The 12,457-nt window shown below is 39.6% G+C and overlaps 1 protein-coding gene across 1 annotated transcript in view; it reads right to left on the bottom strand.

Annotated features, from left to right (window-relative positions):
- sorcs3b (sortilin related VPS10 domain containing receptor 3b) overlaps window positions 1-4,999 on the bottom strand; it is a 57,948-nt gene extending 52,949 nt beyond the window's left edge. The window contains exon 1 of the mRNA XM_057343536.1: window positions 4,237-4,999. Coding sequence (XP_057199519.1) covers window positions 4,237-4,806 — 570 coding nt within the window. The 5' untranslated portion in view covers window positions 4,807-4,999. The remainder of the gene's footprint in view (window positions 1-4,236) is intronic.
- Between the last annotated feature and the right edge of the window lie 7,458 nt (window positions 5,000-12,457).

Raw genomic sequence — 12,457 nt, 5'->3', positions numbered from 1 at the left:
GTTAAAGTGTGTAAGTATAGTCTGTTGAAACCTCTTTAAGTAGTTTATCATCCTTTTTGGTGTTGGTATTAATATTAATTAGCTAAAATTAAAATAGAATAATATAGTAATTCAGTATTGCAGAAATGAAGTACATTAAAAGTAAATAAATAAACAAAATTAATAGACCAGTGCAATCATTAATTTTTATGAGCTCCAAGTACTTAAAAATTGATATCTTCAGTTCTTTATCTTTTCGCTTTATCCTCATCTTTGTGGCTAGGTAAACTTTGATTTGCCCCAGTGAAATTCAAAAGGTCACTACTTTCTGATCTACAGCTGATCAAAATATTTTAAATATATATCGTCTTTAAATCAAATTCACTCCCTTTTTAGAAGCAGCTGTGATTCAGAACAAAACTAAAACTTTGTCATCCTCTCAGGCCGTTTTCAGATTGCGCTCGTTTGCTGCGGTCTGAACTTGAGTGCGATTGTTCCCGGCGGCCCCCACAGTGTTGGATTGGTTTCACACACAACTTGATTCTGTCGAACCCTGGTGCATTTGCGTTCGTCTTACGTCATCAAAAATGTGCACGCGCATGACAGAAAACAGAACACGGATCAAAATGTTGTGTTTTTATTAATTTGGTGCTATTATGCACAACAGAGTAAATGACATTTGGGTTTACTGTATGCGCGTTGCATGCAGACGGCTTTCTGCTGCTTGCAAACAGACTATTTTGAGGAAACAGTGGATTACCATTGACCTGCCGCCGCTCTGATTCCACTCGCAACGCAGAAATACGATGCAGGCTCACTCTTGATCGAATCCAAGGTAAATCATCAACACTATCATATCTCTTACATGTGTTTTATTGAAGGAAATACATCGTAATCGGCTTAACACATGCGCAGGTCACTTTATTTCCTCATCAAGTGCGCACCCGGGTCCGTGTTGCTTTCATATTCATGCGAACCGCACCACAGTTCAAGAGCAACCGAACTCAGACCACCTCCTTCAGGTAGTCTCAGGTTCAGTATCCAGGTGCGCACCCGGGTTTGCTTGACAGCTTTCACATTAGCGATTTTTTATGCGAACCGTGCCCCATTCCGAAGTGTGAAATCCAAATTAAACAGCTATATACAATGGTCCTTTAAGCCTAACTAGGCTTGAAGTGTCTCAGAGTCTATGTTTACTGCAACGACTCACACAGACTCCCCCTCCACACTCATTTTGGGTGTCATTCTAGAGTGAAACTGTTGGACGCTGTGCAGACATAGGATGGACAGCCAAACTCAAGGACATACCTGTAGTTCTCTATAGGCCATGTGCAGGACACAAACACATGCATACAAACTTGAACACCCGCACTAACGCACACTGCATAACTGTACGTTGTCTGAAAACATAGACTGCCATCTTCATGTAGGGCATCAACAGAGCATCAACACAAAAGCCATCCAAACAACAAACAAAACAAAAAAGCCCTGGTTTATTTTGCACAACCTGTGATTGTACAGCCATAATCTGTGATTCTCTCAGCAGGTTGGAGAGTTTTTCGAACGCTAAAATCACTGCTTGATCACAATCAAACTCCAGTGGAGTGACTTCCTCTGGAGATGTGCTTCCTTAGTCACATTTGCATATGATCTGTTTAGTCTAGACAGCAAAATACATAAATCCCACTTTCACAATGATTTCTCGCTCCGCGGGGGCTCCTCTCAGAGAAAATGTCAACGCAGACTTTAGAGGGTAAACTATGGATCAGGACCCAAGGGCAGTCGTAGCAGGGGCCGCAAAATGATTCTCTTGCATTTCCATCATCTTTATGGATTTTCATTGATTGTTTTTACAATTGAGAAAGCGGCCAAACAGCCTCTCCATTGCCGTGAATCAAAAGTGAAAGCTTTCAGCTTTCAGTGACATTAGCCCTAAGAGAGTAAGCTTTCAGCAAACACATGCGCTCTCTTGCGCACACACAGAACCTCAGTCCACTTCAGATAATCTTGAGTAAAACTGCTGATCCCTACGGATCAATCTACTCACCAAAGCAACAAACATTTCAATATAGCAAATGTTTTAATCATGCACACAAGTGAGAAGTGATAATCATCATCAACGAAACGATGTCTTTTTCTTCCATGATGTCATCACACACCTGCAATTCTGAAACACAATCTCTTGATTGTGTATGTGTGTGTGTGTTTTCCTGCTCTACAGGCATCTGTCCATCTGTTCTCTCCTTCTGGAGCAAACAAGAGTATTTAAGGCAGGCTTTGCTGTAAAACAGATTCATATCATTATTATTGCATATGTGTCTTAGTGTGCAAATGGGACTGTGTGTGTTTGCTTGTTTGATCTACATTTGGGGGCAAAGATGTAAAATAAACCCTGAAATTTTGCACTGTGGGGACACTCTGCTGTCATTGCAACTGAAATGGCTTAATACACATACCCAATTTTAAGGTTAGATTTAGGGGTAGGGGTAGGGAATAGAAAATATTATTAGATCAGAATAAAAACCCTAATATCAATAGAAAGTCTAGGAATAGGAGTACTGATGTGTGTGTTGGGACATGATTGAGTGGGTACAGCAGAGGTGTGCTCTCCAAGAGAAAGAACAGTGATTAGCTTTATCATGTGGTAATAAGAAAGGCTTCACATCTGATGAAAACTGGGATGACAGAGGACTTCATTTGTTGCTTGCCGCTGAGAGGCTACCAGTGTCATCTCTTCTAGTGCTAACATAATTTCCTAAACTGATCTTTTGAAAATAACATATGTGACTCATTTGTCTAAATAATTGTGGTATGATATTTTTCAAAAGAGTGATTCACATGCAGCTCATTGGTTCAATATGTACAGCAGCATCATATGCTCAGATTGTGATATTAAAGTATATAAATGCAGGTGTGCTACACTTGCGAAAATGTGTGTATGTCAGGAGATAGTGAGAGACAGACACAGAGAGAGAGGGTGCGGTTGTGTGGATGTTATCTGTTCTATGATGTTCAGTTTGCATCTGTGCCATCTCAAAACATCACTCATGCAGCTCGGTAAAAGATGCACCAATGGCAGCACCGCAGAAACGCGTGCGTGCGTACGCACCCATAAATTCTGCAGGTATTACGCTGTCAGTCTAAAAACTCTGCTGACAGAGGTTGTCATTTATATTTCAGATGAAGCATAGCAATTGTGAAGGAAAAAGAATAAGTTTGGGTTAAAATAACAGGTCTCATTCGTATCAAAACACATAACAGCATATGGAGAAATACAAGCAGACAGAACACCGTTCTGTAATAGAAACAAATGCAACTGGTGTTGATCAATAATGAAGGAAATTGATTATTAATAAAGTAAATCTGATCAGACGTTAAAATTTAAACGTTAAAATTAGGAGGAATAGTAAGAACAGCACCACTTCCTAAAATAATTGATATTCGTTCATACTAATAAAGTGCTTTAGAGAAGGTACATAGATACACTGAGAGGCGGTTTCCCAGACAAGGATTATCTTAAATCAGGACTAGGCCTTAGTTAAATTAGGATATTTAAATCAATTTAAAAAAACTTATTTTACAAACAACTTTACAGGTTTGCATCTTGAGACAAAACAATCGCACTCATATATTTTAAGTTATGTCAGTGCAAGTTGTTTTCGATCAAGACACCTCTAACATTTGAGTTAGTCTAGAACTAGGTTTAAACCCTGTCCGGGAAACCGCCCCTGAGAGTATTAAAATACGACCATGAGAGAATATCAAATTTACCAAATATAAATTTCAATTCTTTATGAATAACACAAATTAAAATGAATCATATAAATGTTTTATAGCACCGAGGGGAGACGGATTGATTTTTCGCTTTCATTTATGGATTGTGTTCTTGCGTCATGAAACACGCTATAAATTCATAGTCTGTCAAAGGCTTGCTCAAGGAGCTCGTGCGCCTTCTCCAGAAGGTTTGAACTGCACGTGCACTGCTTGTATCACTGTTCAAACAAAGCCATAAACAAAGTGAGAAGACGGGACACATGCAAAGCGCGCACTCGCAGTGATGCGGGGGACGCGCATTAATAGTTCTCTCTTAAAACCACTACAGAATTGCAATATTGAAAATATCGTATGATGATCCATGAGTGTCGTTCTAACCCTTGCAATGAACAAAATGAATAGGGAAACGCTTTATAGCTCTGATAACAAAAAGTTTAGCGAATTGAATAGAAAAAGTTTAGCGAATTGAAGTTTTTAACTCACGCTGCTGTTGTATCCGGACCACAGCACCATGGCCTGATTATGAGCAGAATCTCCGGACAGGGCGAAGGTGGACGTGACCAGGTGTGGCTCATTCTGCCTCGGACCCCTGGCGGTACCATCAACTCCTCCAGTCCTCCTAAACTCGGACCGAGGAGCAGCCGCGCTGTTGACACTTTTCTCGCGCTCTGAGGGAAACACGCCGCGCTTCACCCTTCTGTCCACTTTGATTCCCTCTGAAGATGATGCTGAATAAAACGTTCCGTCCTTTCCCTCAGTTGGGCTCACCCGGTCCCGTCTGGATACATGCGCTTTAGGGAAAAGTTGAGGTCTATCCAGCCTTAATATCCCGCTTTTGACGGCACTGCCGACCGTTACGGTGTCAAACTGACGGTTTACAACGACAGTTGGTATAATTTGCTCAAGCGCTTCATTCCCGTGGATTTGAATTGGCGCGAAGCACGAGGCGCAAGTGATATCTGCGCTCGTGGGAAGCGGCAGGAGCGCGCACAGAAGAAACATCGTCCGGTAAGTCCGGCTCTGGTCCAAACCGCAGACATCCTTCATCTTCATTATGTTTCTCTTATATATAGGCTACACCCACCCTACCAAGTCCGAGTAAGTTCCTTCAAAATACCAACACGAAGTACACCTAAAATAACTTTCCGTCACAGCAGTGACGTTGGGGATACCTGTGCACCAGTCTCTGATCTGAGGGTTCGGTCGGTTCTGAGCGGGGAGTAGTTACCGGAGGGGTGGAGCTGCTGAGTGACATGCGCTCACTCACACAGGCTCCTGCTTGGATAGAGCGAGAGAGCAGAGCGTGTGACAGGTGCGCGACACGGCGCGCGCAAGGTAGAGCTTTGGCCCCGAGGGTATCCGCGAGCGAAGACATCTGGATGAGTCGAGGCTGCATCTTTTGATATTAATATCAGGGGAAGTAATAACCTGGTCTCCATCACCTGAATGAAAGACAGATTAAAAATTGCATAACTACTAATAAATAGAAACAACATTTAAATTGTAAAAATAGTCAAAATAAATAATTATTGAATTAATTAAAAAAGGTCTTAATATACACCATATTTAAAAGATATAATTATTTACCGACATATCAATACATTATGTCTACATGCATATTATGTTCAAAGCACCACGGTGGGAATATGACAGTTTGCTTTGTGTGAATTTAAATTTTCATTTAATTATTTGTTTATGCATTCTTTAAAACAAAAGCTTCAGTATTAAACAGTAGCCTGCGAAAGTAAAAGCACCTGGATGCTTTACTTTACAATTTCTGTGGTGAACTGCAAATAGAAAGAGACTTAAAAAAAGCAAAGCATGAGGAAGATTTGCATTCATGATTAATTTAAAACAACCTGTCGATGACATGATTAGAGAGGGAACAGACATTAAGGGAGAGCAATGGAGAGATGTCTTTTTTCTCCTTTGGGAAGGAGGTGGCGGTGTTTGAAGCAGAAGGGGGTAAGGAACGTTTTTTTATTAAGGATAGCTAAAATATGCACAATTACAACAGCAGCTCTGTAAACTAGATCATTTTTAAACACAGACACAAACATGCATGTTCTCAGGCATAGCACCACACCTGTCACGAGGAAGGTCGGAATATATTTGGTCTTCTTTTCTTTTTTACAATTAAGGTGATCTGGAAATTAGTCTGGCTGTGTCCATCACAGAAAACCCAGAGGATTTACTTAACCACCTTTTTTCCAGCAGTCTCAGCTGAACTCTCACCCTTTCTTTCGGTTAAAATGATTTATTGAACCGTACCGTACTGTATTGAACTGAAGTTGGCTTGATTTAATTTCAAGAACCGAATGAATTCATTCAAAATGAATTAACTCCTTGTGGGAAATTAACAAACGTGTGTGTCAGGGTCAGAGATTAACCAGGGTTTTGGGCAAAAATGTCACAGAAAGAAACTAAAATATAATGTGTTTGCCAGTTTCACCACCAGATGGTGATATTTTTAGCCTAAAATTATTTTCCTAAATTTATTAAATTTATTAAATTTGTTCTGTTAATTCTAGTTGTATTACTTCTATGGCCTGCTTCAACCCCAGGTGGATGCAGACGTACTTAAATGCCCCTGTTGAGAATTGGTCAACATATTTTGTATCATATATTATTTCAGGTCTTTCGTACCATTTCATTTCAAGCATATGGGCCTAAAATTTAATTGTAGTGACATTTATAATTGATTTAATGAAAGTATTTAGCATAAATTGATTACACTTGTGTGTCCCATCATGATGCAATAAGCAATTAGTCTGTCCACACTAAATCCGAAGCGAAGACTAAATCAGATGTTGTTTAGTGTACAGTTTTGAGCTGTGGAATATTGAACCAATAGATTTCACAGTGGGCGGTGCTACTCGCTAGTGATGGGAAGTTCGGATCATTTTACTGACTCGGACCTTTGAGTCTCGTTCAGCAAAATGAACAAATCTTTTTTTCGAGTCATATCGTTCATTTCGTTCACTTTAGCAAAATATAATTAAAATGTTACATGTTACTTTCCTAACACATCTACTACTTATGCAAACGTTGATCACATTACAAACAATACAAAACTATAATGCTATAAGAAACAGAAAAGATTAATTCATTGTTTACCTGGGTCTTTAGTCTATGATTAGCTCACCACACCTCTTATCTGACAAGTCCTCGGGTTTGACTCGTTCGTTCACGACGTGACAGCTTCGTAAGCTAAACCAATGCAGTCTGAGCCGGAAAGAGAATTGATTAGTTCATCTCTCGAGTCTTCGGGTTTGAGTCGTTCGTTCATCAAGTGACAGCCCCCTACGCTTTACCAATGCCGTCTGAGCCGGAAAGAGAATTGATTAGTTCATCTCCCGAGTCTTCGGGTTTGAGTCGTTCGTTCATCAAGTGACAGCCCCCTACGCTTTACCAATGCCGTCTGAGCCGGAAAGAGAATTGATTAGTTCATCTCTCGAGTCTTCGGGTTCGAGTCGTTCGTTCTTTTGTCACAGGACCCATAGAATGTTGCGCAATGCGCATGCGCGACTGGACGAATCACTCCCCGAGACGACTCGTTCTTCCCGAGTCACATTAAAGATTCGTTCAAAATGAACGAATCGTTCAAGAACGACCCATCACTACTACTCACTTCGACACCACAAAAATAGAAACAAAGTGAACAAAATGTCGCCCATCGCAGCTAGCTAAAACAAAAACAAAAGATATTTTAATGTGTTGTCATGTTGCATAGTTTATGACCGTTTGTAAAATGTTCCTCTTGTGAAAGTAAAAATACCCATGAATGTCATTTTGCAAGTATAATTGCAGCATTTTCCTCATTCTCTTCATTACTCATTTGTTTGCGTTTTAAAACTGGATGACTTGGATCACATTGAGTCTCAATGTGAAGGTGACTGACGGGAATGTTTCGCATGTATTGGGTAATTGGCATTTCACTAATCACTTATTGCTGTGTCACTGCTTTGTCAGTTTTTCAGACAGTTTCAAGGAAATAAATCAATAATCTCATCCTATGTGGAATTTTAACTTTAGGGAAGACTCTGTCAAGATTTTCCTATGGTTGCAGCAGGTCCTCTGATTAGACCTGGCAATAGACCCCTTTACGGCCGACATCACGCCTACGTCAAGACATTAGCTGGCAAAACATGGGAAAACTGGAGGCGGCCAATAAAAACCAGCACAGATTCGGCTACATAAGGAGTTTAAAATATAATCTTGTTGTGTTTAGTGTTGCTTTCGTCAACGAAAATTATGACGAAATATGGTCGTCAACGAACCTTTATCACGTGACGAAAACGAGACGAGACGCACCGTAAATGCTGGTCATGTGACAATGACTATAATTAAATGTATAATGCAATATTGTTGACAAATAAAAACGAGACTAAATGTGGTTTACAAAATAAAAACTATGCTAAAATGTCTCTTCATTTTCATTGACCAAAACGAGACGAAATGTTATAACGTTATTTCGTCTGATGCTTTAACCTACAGTATATGTGGAGCGGAATCCTGTTATTTAAATGTCATCTGCTGTTCTGCGTGTCTGAGTGAATTATGTGCACAGTTTAACATACAACACGAGTGATGGTCGAGGATTTATCTGCGTCTGCACTGTATGAGGATATGAACAAATGAACTTCATCGCCAGAGAGTTGCTCTGAGGGTTTATTGTACGAGCGTTTACTGCTTGAGTGAAGCTATCGGCAAACACAAAAACTCAAGCGTCTTCCCAAAGACCCGTCAAAATAAAAGTCCCGTTAAATTGAACACTCAGACAAAAAATACTTTAGTGAACTATAATAACTTTAAACCTCTCTAGCTCCAGTGCTATGTGCAAAAAAAGTCTGCATTAATTTACTGCATTCTGTATGCTACTACAGGGCACTGAGGGCAGTCACTCTTTTCCTGTTGGTTCTTTGCAATGCTGGCAAATGTAACCTTCCAGTTGACTTGCGAAATCACTTCCATTTGTTTTATTAATAAAGGATATTGGAAGTAAAATCGGTCTGAGTTATGACAAATACTTTGATTTTAATAGTCACACAGCAAGAAAAAGAAAATTTGTATAGGAAAAAGATGCATCGAGAATCGTTTTATCATCGCATCGCAGCCCTCTGAATCGTAATCGAATCACATCTGTCGTGCCTAGAGATTCCCACACCTACCAATGGCCTTAAATTCAAATCAGACGTCTTCCGTGTCTGGAATGGATGTATTCTGAGTCTATAAGGTAACAATAATATAATAAGATAACCTTGATTGTAGTTTGGCTAAAAGAAAATTTTGGTTTCGGCTATACTACTACGTACTTATACTATATTGACTGGGTTAAATAGAATTGCATTACTAAAAAGAGACTAAAATACAATTTTCATTGACTAAAACTAGACTAAAATGTCATCAGTTTCGTCGACTAAAACTAGACGAAAATAGTCATGGATAATTCTGACTAAAATAAAACTAAAATAATCAGACTTTTAGTCGACTGAAACTTGACTAGGCTAAAAAGAGTATGAACATGACTAGACTAGACTAGACTAAAACTAAAATTAAAACAGGCCACCAAAAACAACACTAGTTGTGTTGTTTAGTGCCACAATCGACAGAATACAGTCTCCAATTTGATATTTTAACACATGCCTGCTGCCATTGCCAAACAAAAACACTGACGGCAGCTGTAGTTAAACAGAATAAAACGAGCGGACTGAACAGAAACGATCATCAAAAATGCTCGCGTTTCAATTCATAACACTTAAGATTAAAAAACGACTGTCTTTTGTTGGTGTGGAACAGTGTGTAGACTACTGTCTTTTGTTGATATCTCACATATGCCCAAATCAGAAACTGGGGAACAAGGTTATTTTTCACATAGCATTAACTTTTGAACCCATAGGGTATGCTAGCTAACTTTGTTAGTTATACAACTAGCAGTTAACTATTGGCCAGAAACTAAACATAAAGGAAACTGTTTGTCATCTCTTTTTCTTTAGTTGTCACAAGTGCATTAAAGGGAGAGAGAACAGTGAGAAGGCTCATGTTATGTGTCAGGTTTGTATTCAAGTAAATGCATTTGCTAACATTTGCCACTGTTGGTACGCACAGGCATCTATAAATGTATACGCTCTCAGTTTATTTTTACTACACGCTTGTTTCTCTGTCTGGTAGGTGTAGATGTCAGGCCACTTAACTAGAGGTAATCCTGTCAATTCGTCACTGGATCCATTGAGTGAGCACGTACAGGTCGGCCAGGTTCCTTGCGTTAAAGTTAACTTTTTCAAAAACAATCGTAGTCCTAGACAATGAACATGTTAAAATTTAATCAGATTTTTTCTAGTCATTGTCAAAAAGCAAGCAAACAAAATGTGCTACTTAGCATTAGTAATGCAGTCAGGGGGATCTTCTCACTCCACCTAAGCTCCACCCACAAAAACGTGTCACAATGTTAACTAACAGTAAAGGCATCTATGACTTTTATAAACAAATACATATAGAGAATGTGAAGCTGACGTCACACCCTATGTTGCATGTTGCAGTGGCGCCGCCATCTTGGGAGGATAATACTCCACTGCTATTATTGTTTTGATATGTACCATACTTGTTTTGTTTGATATATGGAGAAATCGAAATTGAAAGAACCATGGGCTTTTCCTGAACGACTCTGCGTAATACTATTGCAGTTTTAACACACCAAGAACGACCTACCATATTATATTTCCTAATCAAACAAGAAAAACAAAACACTGCATTGAAGGCACTAGCAGCCATCCTGCCAATATGGCATAACATTCAACGCGGCGTGATGTCGATTAACAAGCTCAATACAGCTTTTATTTCTATACGTGTCATGTCAAATACTAAAAAATAGACACACCATTCTCTTTGCACTGTGCTGCCTAATACAGACACTTCATATTACAGACTTCAGACTGACATATGTTCGTGCACATTCAAACACACGTGCGCATGCAAAAACTGGCAGCCTCCAGGCAATGTCCCATTTGTAGTGTTCTCAGTCCATGCAGGAGCTTGTTAGCTCTGACACTCCGGTACGAGATCTGACAGACACTGAAATGGCCTCCTCTTGCACTCACACACACACACGCTTATGCAGACATGTGAAAGAGAGTGCTGCAGAGCTTTTATCACTGCGGATGCCATTGTGTGTAGAAGAAAACACACACTCTCTCACACAAGCACACTTACATTGGTCCTAGTGGATGGGCATTTCTGTAGCAAGCTGAAAAAGAGAGATGAGCAACTGACATAATGAAGCTACCCCACTCACATTGGCTGGATTTATTTAAGAAATGAACAAAGAAAAGAAAGGGGAGAGAGTTGAAATTCCTGACTGTCCTTAAACTGAATAATCCATATTAGATTCATTATGTAACAAAGACGATGTTCTTTCACTTATTACGCCTCATTATCTGTGCAATGTTTTTTCTTCATTACGGCTCATTATCTGCGCAACGTTCACAGCCGGAACAAATCCACAGATCCAAAAACAATTCAAAGACAGTCTAAAAACTGCTGACACGTTAATAAATCTTAAAGCGCAGAATCAGACTTTTTGTTGATAAATGCATGGGCAGAGTCTCCAACGAGATCAACTCTGATCACAAAAGCCTTTGTTGTTGCAGAACAGATAATAGGGTGTCAGTGGCAACTGTTAGGGGTTCAACTAGAGGATTTCACAACTTCACCAATTTTTATATAACATGCAAAAGCATTGTGGAAAAGTGGTGTCTGTAGTGAAGGGGCTGTGATTCTGAGGTGAGAGAGTCTGAAGATTAAAGCTTGTAGACTCAGCCTCAAGCAGCTCGCCAACAGACCGCCCAAAATCCATTTACTGAGTCTTGATGCATACCAAAATGGAAAGACCTGGCAGACGTCTGGTCTTTCAATCAGATTGGCTAGTTTAATGCAAGTACACAGGTTTTGCAAGTCTGCCAGGTATAAAAAGTAATGTTGACACGTATCAAGCTAATGAGTGCTTTGGAATGAAACTAATCACTGGATTTGCCAAAGTTCCCCAGATGGCATGTTTGGTACAAAGTAAATTAGATATGCACAACAGAATTCTATCTTCCGCTTTTTTGAGAAATTATCATTCTCAACAATGAAAAGTTCAGCTGTCTCTGAAATATAGTAGAGAGAATGGGGTTTTAGAAAGGATGCCTGGCAAAAAGTATGAAGGACCGAGGTTAGAGGTCGTTGATTGTTCTTTTCTGAAACCTCGGATAGGAACTGCATCAAGTGCTCAACAAAAAGTCACAATCGAACGTTCTGGCTGAAGTGCGTGGAATGAAAGGCATTCTGAATAGCTTCAGCCCAGCACAAATGACTTTGACAATGTGATCAATTTGATTCCGATGTTTTCCGAATGGTCAGGTCACCATAAGCTAAAGCCGCTTCCATTTGCTCTCTGACACCGACTGCACTTGCCATATTGACCCATTGTCTGTCAATTTTCCCAAAATTATGAAAGAAAGTCAATTTTTCAAAATTGAAGATTATAATAGAATGGCTTGGGAAAAGGAATGACTCGACCGCATAGAATAAATCTACTGTTAAATTCAGATATGAAAACAATGTCATACATCTTGAGGGTAATAGGCTCTATCAGTCTGAGTCCACACAATCCGTTACAATTACGCTGGCAAATTAACTATTAATGAATAATGAAGACCACTGAACA

This window comes from Triplophysa rosa, linkage group LG10, assembly GCF_024868665.1.
Source record: "Triplophysa rosa linkage group LG10, Trosa_1v2, whole genome shotgun sequence".
NCBI lineage: Eukaryota > Metazoa > Chordata > Actinopteri > Cypriniformes > Nemacheilidae > Triplophysa > Triplophysa rosa.
This window is presented reverse-complemented; position numbering and strand designations above follow the sequence as displayed.